At 40.7% G+C, this 21,311-nt stretch overlaps 1 protein-coding gene across 2 annotated transcripts in view; it reads left to right on the top strand.

Moving 5' to 3' along the window:
- Positions 1 to 21,311, top strand: part of DOK6 (docking protein 6) — a 541,316-nt gene that overhangs the window by 379,947 nt on the left and 140,058 nt on the right. For both annotated transcript variants that reach the window (XM_007524063.3, XM_060174025.1), the window contains one exon: positions 20,248 to 20,386. In XM_007524063.3, the coding sequence (XP_007524125.3) occupies positions 20,248 to 20,386 (139 nt within the window). The remainder of the gene's footprint in view (positions 1 to 20,247; positions 20,387 to 21,311) is intronic.

Below are 21,311 nucleotides of genomic sequence, written 5' to 3' on the forward strand. Positions count from 1 at the left end.
AAGGGTTTTAACTGGTAGGATTAATAATACCCTGCAGGCAGGGAGGGTCTTGAGGGCAGAAAGAAGACAGATCAAAGGAATGGAATGGGTGGGGATCTTTCAGGCAAAACAATGAGTATGTAGATAATAAGGGAGTAGGCCATAGTATCAGGAATGCAGGGTGCTTTGTGAGGCAGGGAGTCTGATAAGATGAGAGGATGGATGTCCCCTCAAGTCAAGTCCTGCCAAGCTCAACCATATCCTCACAATTTCCCAACACCAGTGGACACCAGGAGGTCCTGTGCATGGTAACACTATGAGGTTCCTCACCACTTGGCCCCACCTCCCTGCTGTTTCCCACTGGGTCTGAACTAGTTTGCATTCTCACCAACAATGTATGAATGCTCCTTTTTTCTCAATTTTACATTTTCACATGACTCGTCTTAGTGATTGACTACTGGTTTTCATCCCTTTGTCTCAGCTTTATGCACCTTGGTGTTGGAATGTGGAAGATTTTTTACATGACCTTATGTAGCAGAGAAACCTAAGAGTGAAACATCTTCTGGTCTGCTCCGCTCTAGATTAATATCTGCTGAAGAATAACGGTCTGTTTGGCCTTTGGGAGAAAATATATTGACATTTTCCACTGGAACCCCTGATCCTTTTAGTCTTAGAGTTTTTGACATTTGTTTTCTTCAGTCCTGATGCAGTACACAGGACTTTCTGGAAGTCCTGAGTCTAAACATTGATGATGGGGAGTCAAAGCTATAAACTCTGGCTCACTTTCCTATAGACACCAACGTACAGACACCCCTTGTCTTCTCCAGAATTTCTGGCCAAGTAAAAGACATAAGGACATGCCAGTCCCATGCAATGCATCCTTTGCCTCTTCTTTTTTCTATGCTCTTTCCCACAGCTTCCCAAACCCAGAAGTAGCAAGGTCCTCCCTTAAGCCATCCCAGTTTCTCTTTAACCAGTATTTGATGTGAAACTCTGTTTTATTAATTAACATGACTTTTGAAAAATCATAGAAGTGTGCAAGCCAGCTACTCAAATCATATTCTCTGAGTTCCAGAATCAAAATATTGACTTTGAAGTATATTTATTATGCACTAATATTATCCCCGAAGGCAAACAAAAACCCCTTAGGAGATTAAGGATAAAGATTCCACAACCCCTTGTTATTGGAAAATATTTCCTATACTGCAAGAAAGTAGCAATTTCCTATCTCTGTCATTCAAATTTTGCCATTCTAGGGCTATGTATGGTGTAGAGAAAATGGCAGTCTTTTCACAACAAAAGGTGGATCTTGGCAAAAGAACTGTGTGTACATTTTGAAGTCAAAGTAAAGACAGAAATAAATTCTTCCCCTAAGTTTGGTTCTCTTAGTGTTTTGCTCTCTCCCCAGCCACCAACCACCCAAGTATCTTTCTGGTCTCAGGAACAGTTGTGGTGGTTCTATTAACAGTCTCAAATCGAGTCAGATTATCAGATCTCAGTGAGTTTAGTGTAAGACTATTTAAGGTAGAAAGTGAGAGATGCCTGTTGTGCTAATCAAGGTTCTCTAGAGAAACAGACCACAGGGATGGAGGTAAAGAGAGATTTTTATTGTAAGAAATTGGCTCACATGATTACAGAAACTAAGAAATATCACAATATGTACTTGGCAAAACTAGAGATCTGAGAAAGCCATTATTATAAATCCTAGTCCAAGTACAATAGAAGACTGGTGTTCCAGTTTAGAAATAATTTGGCAGACTTGAAAATACTCCCTTACCTGTCTTTTTTTCCACCCTACTGGGGAAGGTTTACGGTTTATAATACAATTGTTGACATCTAAGTACAACCTCTTATCCCCCTCTCCATAGAAACTATCTACCAGACACTCCCCAGTGTAGGTCCTTTTCCATCACTGGACTAGGACCCCAGAGTCCCTTTATCCCATCCCTTTCCCTCCTTCTTCAGAGTCCTTTGCTTTGGTGCAGTATACACCACAGCAAAGTCCAAGGTTCACCCTAAATTGTCCCTGTACTGTCCTTGATTTTTAAATTCCACTTATGATTGAGATCATCTGGTGTTCTTCCTCCTCTTTGGCTTCTCTAACTTAACATGATAGATCCAAGATCGGTCCAAGATACGGCAAAGAAGATGACTTTGTCATTTCTTTTTCTTCGCCTCCAGGGTAATTGCTGGTACAACATGGATATCTCTTTCTTTATATCTTTTTGCTATAATTTTCTTAGAGACAGAGGCAGAGAGAGAGAGAAAAGGAGGAGACATACAGCACTAGAATATCCTTCGTGCAGTGGGAGCTGGTGTTGAACCTGGCTCACATACATAGCAATTCAGTGCACTATCCAAGTGAGCAATTTTGTCAGTCCTGTAATGATATTTTTCAAGTCATTTCAGTCAGCATACACTTGTAGTATATGCATTGGGTGTTTTTTGCCATTGATAATGGGAATTAAGGACTTCAATCTCCTAATTTTCGAGGAGTATCCAATAGCTTTACAGTAAAGTCACCAGGAGAGTTGAGTGCAAGCTAAATATGAAATGAGTTGTAAATTATTCAAAAATGTTTTTCCTCTAAGCCTGCATAAACATGCATGGGCTTCTATACAAGTAAAGATAATGGCAGTGATTTGGGATGGTGGGTTGAGTTCATGAATAAACCCCTAAAATCTTATGACAGTACCTCCTCATGTGGTAGGTAGGTCTTTTCCTTCTTTATGCTTGCAACAGAAAGAAAGTTAAAAAGCAGCGTGTATATTGTTTCAAGGATTTCCTAAATCAAAATCTTCCAATTGTTACATAAAGAAGAATTGACTGACTTTTTCACTGAGCTAAAAAAACCCACAAGAGAAAAATTTAAAGTAAGGAAAAGTGAAAAAGAAAAAAAAAAGCGTAACGAAATTGAAATGGTTTAAATATACAAAAGATGGAGATATTTTAATCACTGATTCAGCCAACTGTGAGTATGCAGGTGAAGGAATGGTGGAATTCTGCAATATAGATAGATAGATAGATAGATAGATAGATAGATAGATAGATAGATAGATAGATAGGTGTTTTAGTAACCATTCAAATCAATTCTTTCATTAAAACACTTACATTTGAAGGATGAAACTAGTAGTTCACAAAGTTAATTTTCAGCAGAGACTGGGCTAAAATCAAGATTGCTTTATATGTGCAGGGTGTAGGTGTGTCAGCTTGTTTCAGGAATAACATTATCACCTCAAGGTACAATTATCAGAGAAGCCAAGCAAGAACAGTGGCCAAATGCATGAACAACTATGCTGTTATTCAGTTAAGGGGAGAGAGGATGCCATGTGTCATACTGTGTCTTGCCCATTACAAAGGAATTGACATGAAGAGTGCAGGCAAGGTTTTATTTCAACCCAACAGTTTGATCAGTTCATTAACTGATAGATTTACCTTCATGTGCAATTAGCTGCTTATAAGTCTTAAGAACTTCACTGAACAGAAAAGGAACAAGAGCAGAGATTTTAAGGGTCATCAAAATGTTGATCCTGATGCCTGTCCTAAACTCTTGTTATCCAGTACAGAAACAGTCATGATCAAATACTTGTGCAAACTCGTCTGCTTCTCATCTTCAGTGAAGACGACTTCGCTTCCTGATAGTGAACCTGCACTTCAAAAGCACAGCTTATCCACTTCGATCACAATAGCCTTAGGGAATGTCCTTAACCTTCTTGGGAAATTATTTTCTGTAAAATGGGAGGCAGTGAAGGCTTTGGAGAACATTGTGCACTTCAGTCATAGTTACCACTGTGTTTGGAATATGGACCTCCACAAATGGTGGTTATTTTTATACTATTAGTGTTGTGATTGCTGTGGTTTTGGGAGCTCTCTGCAAACCTGCTTTTTGGAAAATGAGATCAGATGTCTGAGATGCACTGAAAATAGTCTGTACACTCTGTGTATGAGTGTGTGTGTGCGTGTGTGTGCTTGAAGAAAGGCCCCCTAGAGATTATGATATACAATATGTTATAAGTTTAACACTGGGAAGTTCATTTTCTAATGACAAGAGACTAAGGGAGAAACACTATAAACATCACAGCTTAGGTAGCTTAGGTTGGGGGGGGAAAGCCGAGTGGTTTACATGCTAGCTTTCCATGCCTGAGGCATCCAGAGTCGCAGGTTCAGTTCTCAGTACCACTGTAAGCCAGAGCTGAGTAGCCCTCTGGTTATCATCACCACCATAAACCTTCTGATAATCTTCTGGCTCTTTACTTAAATTGAATATGTTAATTTAATTTAAATAGGTTTTATTCCTATGATAAATTAATAGTATCCTCTAATTTAATCTGATCTTCTCCATTGCTAAGTATGATTGCTAAGTGTTCCCCCATGATTTCCTTTCTATTTATAACATTCATTTTACCCTTAAAAAAAGTTTCTAGGGAGTCAGGCTGCAGCGCACTAGGTTAAGCCCAGGTGGCGTGAAGCTCAAGGACCAACAAAAGGATCCTGGTTCGAGCCCCCAGCTCCCACCTGCAGGGGAGTCGCTTCACAAGTGATAGAGTAGGTCTGCAGATGTCTGTCTTTCTCTCCCCCTCTCTGTCTTCCCCTCCTCTCTCCATTTCTCTCTGTCCTATCCAACAACGACATCAATAACAACAACAATAACTACAGCAATAAAACAACAAGGGAAACAAAAGGGAATAAAAAATAAACTTATTTATTTATTTAGGAAAGGAGACATTAACAAAACAGTAGGATAGGAGGCGTACAACTCCACACAATTCCCACCACCCGATCTCCATAACCCATCCCCTCCCCTGACAGCTTTCCCATTCTCTATCCCTCTGGGAGTATGGACCCAGGGTCGTTGTGGGTTTTAGAAGGTGGAAGGTCTGGCTTCTGTAATTGCTTCCCTGCTGAACATGGGCGTTGACTGGTTGATCCATACTCCCAGCCTGCCTCTCTCTTTCCCTAGTTGGGTGGGTTTCTGGGGAAGCAGAGCTCCAGGACACATTGGTGGGGTCATCAGTCCAGGGAAGTCTGGTTGGCCTCATGCTGGCATCCAGGACCTGGTGGCTGAAAAGAGAGTTAACATACAAAGCCAAACATATTGTTGAACAATCATGGACCTAAAGGCTGGAAGAGTGCAGATGAAGTGTTGGGGGGGTACTCTCTGCAGACTCTAGTGTACTTCTGCTTTCAGGTATATAGTTTTCCCTGGTTTATGGACACGTGTGAACATATGCTCTATCTCATGGGACCTGATCTATATCTAGGTTTGGGGACTTTGTTAGGAAGTGAACTGCCTGGAATGGAATTAGAGAATACTATAAAAGGAAAGGTCTCACCTGAGTGATGAAGCTGAAGGGTTGTCATTCCACACCTGAAGTCTCTGGACACAGTCTGAAGTGAAGCATGCTGGGGTGGCACTCGTTATGCTGATTAGGTTGCGATTGGCAGATGCAATATTATTTGATATGAATTGAGAGAAGCATACGGGAAAGTGGGCCCCACCCTAGAGGTTCCAGGACTGGGGGAAATATGGCTCTATAGTGGAAATGTGAGGTTCCTGCTGTCTTAGGGGTCAAGAAGACAATGGATAGTTATTGTTATCATCTCATTATTTGATAATTGGGTTAACTTTGAAAAGTCCCTTTGTTAGGGTTTGCTGTATAATACCCAGCATCTTGTATATAGCAGTGTTACCGGTTGCTTCTGTTCTCCCTGGTCTAGGCTTTTGAGAGAGTCAACATATCAAAGACTCAGCCTATGTATTAAAAAGACTCAGTTTGTGTTTTAAAAAGTTCTAGACATATGATCAATTTTTCCCCTCTCATATTAATTGAATAGTGGTTTATATGACTACACTTTAATAGGAGTGTACATAAACACCATTCCCACCACTAAAAGATAAATATATATTTTTTAAGTTTCTAGTTTCCTCTGCAGTCTTTCAGAGTTTAATGTACTCACATGAAAAAATGTATACAGAGTCTTCTCATACTGTATGGACTGTTTTCACCTCTTACTTGTATTTAGCAATATGCTTTAAATATCTAGCTACTTTGACAGTGGTAATAATAATAGTAGTACTTTTTTAAATGAATGATGATTGTATAGAACGTGTTTTAAGATTTATAAATAGTAATTCATTCAGTGCTCAAACCTACCCTTTGACAAATGCTGGCATTATATCCACTGTATAGATAGGGAGATGAAAAATTATCAGTGATATCAGTTTCAAATAGATTTCATTTGCCTTTTGATATGTTATGTTTTCTTCCTTATTAAAAAAAAATTCCATGGTTGTCACATTGACTATAGGGCTGGTGATTCAGGGTCCCAAAGATTCATGCAAAGAGACAAATTAATTGTTCTAAGAGAGGCCTGAGATGTCCTCACTGAATGAATGTATGCCTTCATAGAATGGAGCAATGTAGCAGAGGGCCTTCAGAGCCAGGGCCTGTTTATCTGTAAGTTTTACAATACATCAGAAGATTCCCAGTTTCAAAGGAGTTGATTTAGCAGGAAGCAGAACAATGACATGTTGGTAAACAGCTTTAGGATTTGGATAGTGGTGATTAAATCTATAAACGTTCTAAGTCTAAACTCAGCTTCTAAGTGATGACTCCTTCTGGTAACTTACTGATTCTCCCTTTCTCAAATCAGGAGTCAGTTAATCCAGGGGACTTTGTAACCTAAATGCCTTTGCATGTTGACCATTTCATGCTTGAATTTGCAGATAGTTTATTGGGTCCAGGGATATTCAGGTGCTGAGTTAGATGTTAAGTACGTATCAAGTCTGAAACCATCAGCTATCTAGTTGAAGTCCGCTACCATACACAAGCAAATCTGTTAGTCTTTTCTTTTGTCACTGGTTGCCTTGAGTTTAAATACTTTCTTATTTCTCCATTGACATAGAAGTTTTCCCATTTCTCCTAGAACTTTTTATTTGCTTTCTTTGTTATTTCTCAGTGGTAATATAAATGAGCTTCTGCCAATGCCCATGTTCAGCAGAGAAGCAATTACATAAGCCAAATCTTCCACCTTCTGCATCCCATAATTATCCCAGGTCCATACTCCCAGAGGGATAAAGAATAGGAAAGCTTTCAAGGGAGAGAATGGGATATGGAGTCCTGGTGGTGGGAATTATATCCCTCTTATCCTATGGTTTTATTGATATTTTCTATTTTTTGTTTGATAAATAAATTAATTTTTTTTTAAAAAAAGAAGTGAGCTTCCAGATATAGAGATAATGTTATTTTGTTGTGACACTGATATTATGAGAAAGATCACTTCCCAGCAGGGACGTCTCTGTGAATTTGGCATATTCTCCTCAGGTTCACGTGATTAATTTCCAAAGTCCAGTTTCCTGCCATAGCCAAAGAGATTCTCGTGAATGACATACACTAGTGTGATAAAGTGAGCCCATTGAGAATAACTGTGTACAGTGGAAGAACATCTGGCCAAAAGGTGAACTTTTAAAAAATATATTTTTCTTTTTTTGTTGTTGTTGCCCTTGTTTTTGTTATTGTTGTAATTATTATTATTGTTATTGATGTCATCATTGTTGGGTAGGACAGAGAGAAATGGAGAGAGGAGGGGAAGACAGGTCGGGGGGGAGAAAGACATCTGCAGACCTGCTTCACCTCCTGTGAAGTGACCTCCCTGCAGGTGGGGAGCCGGTACCTCAAACTGGGATTCTTAAGCTGGTCCTTGCCCTTTACGCCATGTTTTTTTTTAAATTTTTTTTATTTAAGAAAGGATTAATTAACAAAACCATAGGGTAGGAGGGGTACAACTCCACACAATTCCCACCACCCAATCTCCATATCCCACCCCCTCCCCTGATAGCTTTCCCATTCTCCATCTCTCTGGGATCATGGACCCAGGGTCATTGAGGGTAGAAGGTAGATGGTCTGACTTCTGTAATTGCTTCCCCGCTGAACATGGGCGTTGACTGGTCAGTCCATACTCCCAGTCTGCCTCTCTCTTTCCCTAGTAGGGTGGGTCTCTGGAGAAGCTGAGCTCCAGGACACATTGGTGGGGTCTTCAATCCAGGGAAGCCTGGCCAGCATCCTGGTGGCATCTGGAACCTGGTGATTGAAAAGAGAGTTAACATACAAAGCCAAACAAATTGTTGAGCAATCATGGACCCAAAGCTTGGAATAGTGGAGAGGAAGTGTTAGGGAGGTACTCACTGCAAACTCTAGTGTACTTCTGCTTTCAGGTATATATTTTGCAGTAGTTTATGGATACGTGTGAACATAAGCTCTCTCTCACAGAAACTGGTGTATATCTAGGTTATGGGACTTTGTTAGAAAGTGAACCACCTGAGATGAAATTAGAGTGTACTATAAAAGGAAAGGTCTCACCCGAGTAATGAAGCTGAAGGGTTGTCATTCCACACATGAAGTCTCTGGACACAACTGAGGTGAAGCATGTTGAGGTGGCAATCGTTGCGTTGGTTAGGTTGTGATCGGCGGATGCAATATTATTTGGTATGGATTGGGAGAGGCATACGGGAAAGTGGGCCCTATCCAAGGTTCCAGGACTGGGGGAACTAGGGGCTCTGTAGTGGAGATGTGAGCTTCCTGCTGTCTTAGGGTTCAAAAAGACAATCGATAGTTAATGTTATCATCACATTATTTGGTAATTGGGTTAACTTTGAAAAGTCCTTTTGTTAGGGTTTGCTGTACAGTATCCAGTATCTTGTATATAGCTGTGCTATTGGATGCTTCTAATCTACTTGGTCTAGGCTTTTGAGAGAGTCCGCATATCAAATACACAGCCTATATATTAAAAAGATTCAGTTTGTGTTTTGAAAAACTTTGAGACATACAATTGATTTTCCCCCTCTCATATTGATTAACTACTGATTTATATGTCTACATTTTGCTAGGAGTGTACATAAACACCATTCCCACCACCAAAAGACTGTGACCCATCCCTCCCACCCACTCCCACCCCCCCACTGTCCCAGGAAGCTGCATGTCTACCCCTCACCACAGGGTTTTTACTTTGGTGCCCTACTTACAATTTGATCAGGTCCTGCTTTTAGTTTCCCTTTCAGATCTTCTTAATCAACTTCTGTTGATGAGTGGGATCATCCCATACTCATCTTTATCTTTCTGACTTAGCTCACTTAACATAATTCCTTCTAGCTCTGTCCAAGATGGGTCAGAGAAGGTGGGTTCATTGTTCTTGACAGCTGCATAGTATTCCATTGTGTATATATACCACAGCTTTCTCAGCCACTCATCTGTTGTTGGGCACCTGGGTTGCTTCCAGGTTTTAGCTATTATGAATTGTGCTGCTATGAACATAGGAGTACACACCTCTTTTTGGTTGGGTGTTATGGAGTTCTTGTGGTATAACCCCAGGAGAGGAATTACTGGATCATATGGAAGGTCCACGTCTAGCCTTCTGAGAGTTTTCCAGACTGCTCTCCACAGAGGCTGTACCAATTTACATTCCCATCAGCAATGTAAAAGGGTTCCTCTGTTCCCACATCCTCTCCAGCATTTGTTGCTGCCATGTTTTTTTTTTTAAAGAACCTTTAAGTTTTACGAAGTGATCCTCAGATCACAAGGCTTCTCAGATTTGGTAGAGCAGTGTGCTTTCTTTCTAGCACCTTCTGTCAGGTGCTGTTTCTCGATTTATGGCTGGATGTATGGAGCAATCAGGCTTCTCACTGTCCTTGCTCATTCTCTCAGATTCCTGAGCAGATACAGGAAGAATAGTGAGTAGGAAGGAGTCAGGAGTTTTTACAAAACCCTGCAGTGTTCCACAGAAATAGAGGGCAGATCTGTAGGTGTTTCCCTTTCTCTCTCCCTCTCTCCCTCTTCCTCCCCTCTCAGTTTCTCTCTGTCCTATCCAGTAAAATGAAAAAAATAGCCTCCAGGAGCAGTGGATTCTTAATGCCAGCACTGAGCCCCAGTGATAACCCTGGAGACAAAAGAAAAGAGATAGATAGATGATAGAAAGAAACAAAAGTAATAATATATTCACTCTGTGCCCCCACCACCACCACTGCCGCCTTTTTTTTTTTTTTTTTTTTTTTTGCCTCCAGTGTTATCTCTGGAGCTCGGTGCCTGCACTATGAATCCACTGCTCCTGGAGGCCATTCCACCCTCCCATTTTGTTGTCCTTATTGTTGTTATTGTTATTGTTGCTATTGCTCTTGTTGGGTAGGACACAGAGAAATGAAGAGAGTAAGGGAAGACAGAGGGGGAGAAAAAGACAGACACCTGCAGACCTGCTTCACTGCTTGTGAAGTGACGCCCCTTCAGGTGGGGAGCTGGGGGATGGAACCAGAATCCTTAACGCAGGTCCTTGTGATTCGCGCCACATGCGCTTAACCCACTGCAGTACCACCTGACTCCCCAAGTACTTACCTTGACTCAGAGATGCTGTGACAGACTCTGGCCACTCATGACCTTGAATTAGAATGAAGATATTGGAAAAATGAACAAGTGATTGTTGACTATTAGAAGTGTATCAGGATCTTAATTTAGAAATTGGTGTTTATAACTAGAAATGTATTATTGGAACTTGATTCTTGTTTGTGTCAATTATCTATGGGAAAGTGGTTTTGTTTTACATCTCATCACATAAAATGGCAATTGATCAGAATTTGTCAATGATATTACATGAGGACTTAGTGAATTTTTTTATGAGTAGTAGTGAAATGTGCATCTCCTTACAAATTCAAAATTATTTACTTTCCATACTTTGCTCCCCTGTGAAATGAGCCAGGACTTTCTTTTTTTTTTCTTTTTTATTTAAGAAAGGATTAATTAGCAAAACCATAGGGTAGGAGGGGTACAACTCCACACAATTCCCACCACCCAATATCCATATCCCACCCCCTCCCCTGATAGCTTTCCCACTCTCTATCCCTCTGGGAGCATGGACCCAGGGTCATTGTGGGTTGTAGAAGGTGGAAGGTCTGGCTTCTGTAATTGCTTCCCCGCTGAACATGGGCGTTGACTGGTCGGTCCATACTCCCAGTCTGCCTCTCTCTCTCCCCAGTAGGGTGTGTCTCTGGGGAAGCGGAGCTCCAGGACATATTGGTGGGGTCTTCAGTCCAAGGAAGCCTGGCCAGCATCCTGATGACATCTGGAACCTGGTGACTGAAAAGAGAGTTAACATACAAAGCCAAACAAATTGTTGAGCAATCATGGACCCAAAGCTTGGAATAGTGGAGAGGAAGTGTTAGGGGGGTACTCACTGCAAACTCTAGTGTACTTCTGCTTTCAGGTATATATTTTGCAGTAATTTATGGATACGTGTGAACATATGCTCTCTCTCACAGAAACTGGTGTATATCTAGGTTTTGGGACTTTGTTAGAAAGTGAACCACCTGAGATGGACTTTCTATACTGTTGCCTCCCCACATGTCCATTTTGCTTATAGTTTAATATTCTTGATTTTATCAAGGATCACAAGCTTATTCACAAGAACTCATAGAGTGAAACTTTTTAGTTTTCATGTCTGTTAAAAAAAATAAGTAAAATGATAGCATTGCTAAATGACAATAAAGATTAAGCTGATAGTGGGTAAAAAAAAGTTTTAAAGATTAAGCTGATAGTGGGTAAAAAAAAAAGTTTTAATTAGTTTTAAGTGTCCTATAGAAAAGCTTTGCTTTTGAGAATTTTATTACTTTCTGTAATTAAACATTAAATTTTAAATGCTGAGTAAAAACACCACTGGGTTTTCAGGAAAGTGGTCCACATGTACTTCATTGCTAAGAATTTAGAATGTCTGTATATAAAGGATACATATTTAGCATATATATGTATACATATAGTAAAATGAGATGAAATTATGTAGCTGTGCAGAGGGACAGACTTCCACAAGTTCATTTGTTACAATATTCCATCTAAAAGACTACAGAGACTATTTAAAGTATCATTTCCTCAATAAGCCACTTCTTTAACTTTTGACATGATAAATTCCTTTTGATAGCATTTGGAATACTAGCGTTTTGGTATCCAGGTGGTGGTGTACCCAGTAGAGTGCACATATTATAATGCTGAAGGACCCAGGCTCAAGCCTCCAGCCCCCACCTGCTGAGAGAATGCTTCATGAATAGAGAAGCAGTGTGGCAGGTGCCTGCCTCTTTCGCTCCCTCCTCTACCTTCCCCTTCTCAGTTTATCTGTCTCTATCCAAAAAATGAATTATATATTGCCTCCAGGGTTATAGTTGGGACTGAGTGCCAGCACTACAAACTACAGCTCCTAGTGGCCTTTTTTTTTTTCCATTTTACTGGATAGGACAGAGAAAAATTAAGAGGAGACAGGGAGATAGATAGATAGATAGAAAGATAGACAGATAGATGGATAGATAGATAGATAGGAGATACATACATACATACATACATACATACATACGTACATACATACAGAAAGATACCTGCAGACCTACTTCACCTCTTGTAAAGTCCTCCCCCACTCCCACCCCCCCACCTGCAAGTGGGGGCTTGAACCCGGATCCTTTCACAGGTCCTTACACTTCTTACTATGTGAGCTTACCTGGGTATGCCAGCCCCTAATAAAGTGATTTTTTTAAAAAAGTAATACTGGAATTTTTAAATCATTCTTTTTTACAGAGCTGAGTTTGAGGCTAAAAAGGAAGAAGAGCCACACGATGGTACGACAACACAGAGTGGTGATTTTTGCTCAGATGAAGTTTTCCAGCCAGCATCAGCTGACAGGCTGTTTCTACCTCATGAAGGGAACAAAGAGAACCCAGTTCTCGATTAGAAGTGTGTGGTGTTTGTGACTAAAAAGCTCCTGGTTTGGAATTCTGTTTCCTGTGAATACACATAGAATCCCAGAAATTCAGCTTTCTTATTTATAGGTGTTCAACAAAGACAAAACTAAAAGTACTGTTACTTCAGAGGACTCTGAAACTGAGTAATGAAGCAGACAGTATGCTCACCATCTCTATAGTAATGGAATCTGAAAAGGAACCATTCGGGGAAAATGCCAGATTTTCCTTATTCTTATTATAGTAACACGTGTTAGCTATATTCAATGACTGAGCACTAGAGCCTAGTCATCATGTTATTTTTTAGGGATGAAGTGAGCATAACAGAAGGGGTAAGGAGAGGACACTGTTCTTCAATGCATTGTTCCGTCAATGACCAAAGGAAATAAGAAAAGCTGTCTGATGGGATAGAGGTACACAGGTGTCTTGGTGAAGACCCCTATGTTTAGAACAATAGCCAGGGAAAATTTAACTGTTTACTCCTTCACTGCTGATGCAGCTATAAGAGGAGGTTTCTGCTGATAAATTTTGACTTGAGCTTGGCCGTAGCTGTCTTCATTGAGGAAAGACCGCTAGGTGCTCTTTTTGTTTTGCTGTTTAAGCTGACACATTTCGATCCACTGATAAGTTTTTGGTTCACTTATTTGCTTGTTTGACACAAGGTTGACACTGGGGCTCTGTGTCTGTACAACTTCATTGCTTACTATTCCCAGTAAGGATTATTGTTTTTCTTTTTTTTTTTTTTATTTAAGAAAGGATTAATTAACAAAACCATAGGGTAGGAGGGGTACAATTCCACACAATTCCCACCACCCATTCTCCATATCCCACCCCCTCCCCTGATAGCTTTCCCATTCTCTATCCCTCTGGGAGCATGGACCCAGGGTCATTGTGGGTTACAGAAGGTGGAAGGTCTGGCTTCTGTAATTGCTTCCCTGCTGAACATGGGTGTTGACTGGTCGGTCCATACTCCCAGTCTGCCTCTCTCTCTCCCCAGTAGGGTGGGTCTCTGGGGAAGCAGAGCTCCAGGACACATTGGTGGGATCTTCAGTCCAGGGAAGCCTGGCAGGCATCCTGACGACATCTGGAACCTGGTGGCTGAAAAGAGAGTTAACATACAAAGCCAAACAAATTGTTGAGCAATCATGGACTCAAAGCTTGGAATAGTGGAGAGGAAGTGTTAGGGGGGTACTCACTGCAAACTCTAGTGTACTTCTGCTTTCAGGTATATATTTTGCAGTAGTTTATGGATACGTGTGAACATATGCTCTCTCTCACAGAAACTGGTGTATATCTAGGTTATAGGACTTTGTTAGAAAGTGAACCACCTGAGATGGAACTAGAGTATACTCTGAAAGGAAAGGTCTCACCTGAGTAATGAAGCTGAAGGGTTGTCATTCCACATGTGTAGTCTCTGGACACAGTCTGAAGTGAAGCATGTTGAGGTGGCAATCGTTGTGTTGGTTAGGTTGTGATCGGCAGATGCAATATTATTTGATATGGATTGGGAGAGGCATACGGGAAAGTGGGCCCTATCCAAGGGTTCCAGGACTGGGGGAAGTAGAGGCTCTATAGTGGAGTTGTGAGCTTCCTGCTGTATTAGGGTTCAAAAAGACAATTGATAGTTAATGTTATCATCACATTATTTGGTAATTGGGTTAACTTTGAAAAGTCCTTTTGTTAGGGTTTGCTGTACAGTATCCAGTATCTTGTATATAGATGTGCTATTGCTTGCTTCTGATCTACTTGGTCTAGGCTTTTGAGAGAGTCTGCATATCAATTACACAGCCTATATATTGAAAAGATTCAGTCTGTGTTTTGAAAAACTTCGAGACATACAATTAATTTTCCCCCTCTCATATTAATTAACTAGTGATGTATATGACTACATTTTACTAGGAGTGTATATAAACACTATTCCCACCACCAAAAGACTGTGACCCATCCCTCCCACCCACTCCCACCCCCCACTGTCCCAGGAAGCTGCATGTCTACCCCTCACCTCAGGGTTATTACTTTGATGCCCTACTTACAATTTGGTCAGGTCCTGCTTTTAGTTTCCCTTTCAGATCTTCTTACTCAACTTCTGTTGATGAGTGGGATCATCCCATACTCATCTTTATCTTTCTGACTTAGCTCACTTAACATAATTCCTTCTAGCTCTGTCCAAGATGGGTCAGAGAAGGTGGGTTCATTGTTCTTGATAGCTACATAGTATTCCATTGTGTATATATACCACAGCTTTCTCAGCCACTCATCTGTTGTTGGGCACCTGGGTTGCTTCCAGGTTTTAGCTATTATGAATTGTGCTGCTATGAACAGAGGAGTACACACCTCTTTTTGGTTGGGTGTTATGGAGTCCTTAGGGTATAACCCCAGGAGAGGAATTACTGGATCATATGGAAGGTCCACGTCTAGCCTTCTGAGAGTTTTCCAGACTGCTCTCCACAGAGGCTGTACCAATTTACATTCCCACCAGCAATGTAAAAGGGTTCCTCTGTCCCCACATCCTCTCCAGCATTTGTTGCTGCTGTCCTTATTGATGTATGCCATTCTTACAGGAGTGAGGTGGTATCTTAGTGTTATCTTACTTTGCATTTCTCTGACAATCAGTGACCTAGTGCAGTTTTTCATGTTTGTTAGCCCTTTGGATCTCCTCTGTAGTGAATGTTTTGTTCATATCCTCTGCCCATTTTTGGATGGGGTCATTTGCTTTTTTGGTGCTAAGTTTGCTGAGCTCTTTATATATTTTGGTGATTAGCTTCTTGTCTGATGTATGGCATGTGAAGATCTTCTCCCATTCTGTGAGGGGTCTCTCTGTTTGTTTAATAGTTTCTTTGGATGTGCAGAAGCTTTTCAATTTGATGTCGTCCCATTGGTTTGTTTCTGCTTTAGTCTTCCTTGCAATTGGGTTTGATTCATCAAAGATGTCCTTGAGGTGTAGGTGGGAAAGTGTTTTACCAATGTTTTCCTCTAAGTATTTGATTGTTTCTGAGCATTATTGTTTTTCTTTTACTTACTGTTGAGAGAGAGAGTAAGAGAGAGAGAGAGAAGAAATACCTACAGCACTCCTCCACCACTTACAAAACTACCCCATTGCAGGTGGTACCAGGGACTTGAACCTGGGTCTTTGTGCATAGTAATGTGTGCACCATATTAGGTATACCACCACTCTCCCCAGGCTATAATTTCCGTCAGTGATTTTCCCAGAGGCTTGAAAACTCTTTCTGTGAGCTTTCAACACCCCCTATCCCTTAGTGTGTAGGGAAAAAAACTCAGGCAATGGGCCAGGGTGAGATGTTTCCATCCCAGTGAACAAGTCAGAATGTGCCTTCATCAACTCATTTCCAGAGGCTAAGAAGCACAACTTTCTAGAATACCACAAATAACACTCAGCCTCAAGCAAGTTGCATCTGCAGTCTATCCATGGTCCTCCTGCTCCTGCTCCTGCTCCTGGCTTTCTCTACTTCCCTGAATCACTGTATCTTTTTTCCCTTTTGTTGCCCTTGTTGTTATTATTTTTGTCATTGTTGTTGGATAGGCCAGAGAGAAATTGAGAGAGGAAGAATGGAAGGCAGAGAGGGGGAGAGAAAGATAGACACCGGCAGACCTGCTTCACCACTTGTGAAGTGACCTCCCTGCAGGTGGGGAGCTGGGGGCTCAAACTGGGATCCTTAAGCCTATCCTTGCCCTTTGTGCCATATGCACTTAACCCGGCCCTCTCTGAATCACTCTTTACACACCATCCCCCAGACTTTCCATTTCATGCTGTGTACATTTTATTTAGATCACTTTCACAGAAGCTTAGTGCTGCCTCAAAGTGGCCCCATGGAATGGGAGTTACGGGCTATGAAATGCTAGATGTCTCTGGAGAAAACTTCTTGGAGAATTGTAAAGAGGAATCCACACTCTTTGGTGCTGGGGGAAATAGTTGCTTGGCCCCATGAGCATCTTGTGCAAATCTTCTAATGTTATAACCTGGAAGGCAATGTAATTGATACCCATGTCAATGTAACTGACTGACTGATGGGGTCTTCCTGAAGGCCTCCAGTTGCTTTCAAAAACTGGCTTACAGGGAGTCAGATGGTGGTGCAGCAGGTTAAGCACACGTGGCGTGAAGCGCAAGGACTGGTGTAAGGATCCTGGTTCAAGCCCCCGGCTCCCCACCTGCAGGGGAGTCGCTTCATAGGCGGTGAAGCAGGTCTGCAGGTGTCTATCTTTCTCTCCCCCTCTCTGTCTTCCCCTCTCCTCTCCATTTCTCTCTGTCCTATCTAACAACAACAATAACTACAACAACAATAAAAAATAACACGGGCAACAAAAGGGAAAATAAATATAAAAAAGAAAATTTAAAAAACTGGCTTACAATATTAATTTAAACTAGTTTTTAATTTAAAATTAGGCTTGCCTTCTAAAGACATGCGTGTAATCCTACTGCCTAACAAAGTGGTGCTTATTCTAATAAGTAGGTAATTGGAATTAAATTATAGAAAGAGAATTTATATTCTGATTTATCCTCTTGAATTTACCTAATAAAATTTCATGGTGCTTTTATTAGCTCTCAGAAATGGCATAGTAATAGCTGTGTGATAGTTCAACACATTAAAAAATAAGCTGTAATTAGGTCAACCACTTATTCCTGCCGGATATCTAGATTAGTTCCATACTCTTAGATCAAAGTATTACTAGGAACAGACAGCATTTTGAGTATTTGCTAAGCACTAAGCAACACTATAAGTATTTTGGGTACAAATTTTTGTAGTTATCTTTCACTTCAATCCCCTTCTCCCAAAGCCCAACAGTCTGATGATCTTTCATTCCTTCATTGTTGCAAGTTCATTTATTTTAGTCACTTATATTCTGCATATGAGTGAAGCCATCTGGGAGTTGTCTTTCACTTCTTCTTTCATTCAGGTAATACTGACACCTTCGGTTCTGTCCATTTTGTTCCAAATGATGCAACCTGGACCTTTCAGACTCATTTGCAAATTTTTTAACTATCACAAGGTCTCTTTCACTCTCTCTGTCTCTCTCTTTACCTTTTTGTCTCAATCCAAAATTGTTGTTGTATCATCACCATCATCATCTCAGCGTTGGTGAGATAGTTCAGCTGGGAGGGTGCCTATGACATGCACGTGACCCTGTTTTGGATCCTTAGTATAACATATAGGAGTATCCCCAGCACTGGTGGAAGCTTTGGAGGTGTGGCCTCTCCCTCTCTCTCTCTCTCTCTCTCTCTCTCTCTCTCTTCTTTCTCTTCTCTCTCACTTCTCTCTTCTCTTTCTTTCTGTCTAAAAAAATTAGCCCCAATCAGTGAAGCCCCATAAATGACCAAATAAATAAATCTAAGTAAATAAAAAGTCTCATATCCAAGGGGTCAGGTGGTAGCACAGCGGGTTAAGCACACATGAAGCGAAGCACAAGGATTGGCCTTAAGGATCCCAGCTCGAGCCCCTGGCTCCCCACCTGCAAAGGGATGCCTTCACAGATGGTGAAGCAGGTCTGCAGGTGTCTGTCTCTCCCCTTCTCTGTCTTCTCCTCCTCTCCTCCTCCTCTCTTGATTTCTGTCAGTCCTATCCAACAACAATAGCAATAACAACAATAACAATAATAGCAACAACAAGGATAACAGTAAGGGCAACAAAAATGGAAAAGAATGACCTCCAGGAGCAGTGAATTCGAAGTGCAGGCATATATATATATATATATTCCTCTGTGTGACATGCTGTTTTCTAGACTATGCCAATATTTACTTACAGTTTACTTAGTTTACCAAAAGCTTCAATCTATACAATCAGATTCCTAAACAGTGTAGGTATTTCTCCTTATTTTCTACTGCAGTGAGCATAAAATTTCAGATTTACTCTTAAGTTTTTTTTAAGTTCCTAGAACTTTTGTGTCATAACAGATAGCAATATGATATCACAAATGTGGAAATTCAAAAAGGAAACAATGATAGATGACAGTAAATAGCTAACTGGATATAGTGTGTACCATATACAAGAACTTGGATTCGAGTCTGCATAGCATGAAAAGACCATAAGCAGCACCTAGGGAGGATCTCCATGGATGGAGGAGACATGCTGCAGTGTCTCTCCATGATTCACTTTCTCTCTCTCTTTTTTTTTTAAATAAATAAAAGAGAAAAAATTTTTTAAAAAAGAAAGTTTTACTTTATTTTTTTTTATTTAAGAAAGGATTAATTAACAAAACCATAGGGTAGGAGGGGTACAACTCCACACAATTCCCACCACCCAATCTCCATATCCCACCCCCTCCCCCTGATAGCTTTCCCATTCTCTATCCCTCTGGGAGCATGGACCCAGGGTCATTGTGGGTTGCAGAAGGTAGAAGGTCTGGCTTCTGTAATTGCTTCAGACTGTGTCCAGAGACTTCACGTGTGGAATGACAACCCTTCAGCTTCATTACTCGGGTGAGACCTTTCCTTTCATAGCATACTTTAATTTCATCTCAGGTGGTTCACTTTCTAACAAAGTCCCAAAACCTAGATATACACCAGTTTCTGTGAGAGAGAGCATATGTTCACACGTATCCATAAACTACTGCAAAATATATACCTGAAAGCAGAAGTACACTAGAATTTGCAGTGAGTACCTCCCTAACACTTCCTCTCCACTGTTCCAAGCTTTGAGTCCATGATTGCTCAACAATTTGTTTGGCTTCGTATGTTAACTCTCTTTTCAGTCACCAGGTTCCAGATGCCATCAGGATGCTGGCCAGGCTTCCCTGGATTGAAGACCCCACTCTCTCTCTTTCTAAATTAAAATGAATGAAAAAATTAGCCAGGAGGTGTCATGAGTGCATAATGTCCTGGGATTATTCCCCGGAGTTGTAAAAAAAAAAAAAAAAAAGCTATTTGCTTTTGTGCTATCAGTATTGGTAAGACATGTGCTGCCAGAATCAAAAATTATGAGAATCTTTTCTTTTGCTTATTTTGATGTAAACATTTCACATTTGAAAATTCAAATCTCCCTTAGACCTCTTCTTATGCACTGTTTAAAAATGTCATAGCTGGTTGCCTGGTTGGTTAGTTGGTTGGTTGGTTGCTTGGTTGGTTGCTTGGTTGGTTGGTTGCCTGGTTGGTTGGTTGGTTGCCTGGTTGGTTGGTTGCCTGGTTGGTTGGTTGGTTGGTTGGTTGCCTGGTTGGTTGGTTGGTAGGTTGGTTGGCTGGCTGGTTGGTTGGTTGCCTGGTTGGTTGCCAGGTTGGTTGCCTGGTTGGTTGGTTGCCTGGTTGGTTGCCAGGTTGGTTGGTTGGTTGGTTGGTTGGTTGGTTGGTTGGTTGCCTGGTTGGTTGGTTGGTTGGTTGGTTGGTTGCCTGCCTGGCTGGTTGGTTGGTTGATTTGATCTAAGATTAATCTGCTTCTGTAATACCTATGAACATCATGGATGTGGGTCCTACATGGTTAGGGTAGGGTGTCTTATTCATGGGAAATGTGCTGCCTTGAACACCCCCAGACCCATCTCTTTCCCTGTCTCTATTCTCACAGAATGTGTGACACAGGAGAAGGACTATTCACTTTTCAAACAAGGGAAGGAGAAATGATCTATCAGAAGGTGCATTCTGCGACCCTGGCTATAGCTGAGCAGCATGAAAGATTAATGCTAGAAATGGAACAGAAGGCTCGGGTAAGGCTCCTCCCTTTGTACCCTACGAGCTCGGAAATGATTGTCACTGAGGTCTGACACACCTCACATCTCTGTGGGTTCATTCATGCCATTATTCCATGTGTACCTCCTTGGTGGGCATCACCAGTTACTGAATCTCATCTCTTTAACGTGACATAAACTTGATGACATATGTGAAGCATATGGAAAAAAGAACTATTTGTGGTCACTGCAAGGATTTTTACACTCCAAGCATGTTCCCATGACCTGCTGCTGCATTATCCCACTCTCACATCTCCACATCTTCTTGGAAGATCAAGAATTCAAAGGCAGATCCAAAATCATTAGAAACATAACTTACCTCAGCAAGGGTTCCACTTTATTATTTTTTTGCCTGTATCTTAGTATTCAATTGTTTGAAATATCTATCTCTTACAGTGAGCTTAATTATTAATAATTATTTCAGGGCAACTGATTAATTATTTGTTGAAGGAGCTTATATTGTTTCCCAAAAGAATGGTTTATCTACTGTTATCCTGCAAGAGTACTAAAGTTTCAGGGTCAGGCTAAGAGATAACTGAGTAAAGAATAAGAAAGCACATTTTGTAAGTCATTTTAAAAAGTCGTGTGCTTTCTAGATAATGTTAAATATTAATTTACTACTAGTTAATTAAAGCTTAACTATTTTTATATTAATTCACTATTAATTTCTATAAGTACTAGTAATTTCTATATAATCAATTAATTAAAAGGTAATTGCTATTAATAAAACAGTTATACATTAAAAATTTCATTACACTTAAATTTAATCTAATGTTAAACTCTGGGAAACAATGGACATATTGTTGACTATAATCAGAAAGCTAATAATCTTTTCAGGTTTTAGAGAGGTGAATTATTCTTTTTTTTTTTAATTTGAGAACACAGATGGGACATCAGGAAATAG

Source organism: Erinaceus europaeus, chromosome 15, assembly GCF_950295315.1.
Source record: "Erinaceus europaeus chromosome 15, mEriEur2.1, whole genome shotgun sequence".
NCBI classification, from domain to species: Eukaryota; Metazoa; Chordata; class Mammalia; order Eulipotyphla; family Erinaceidae; genus Erinaceus; species Erinaceus europaeus.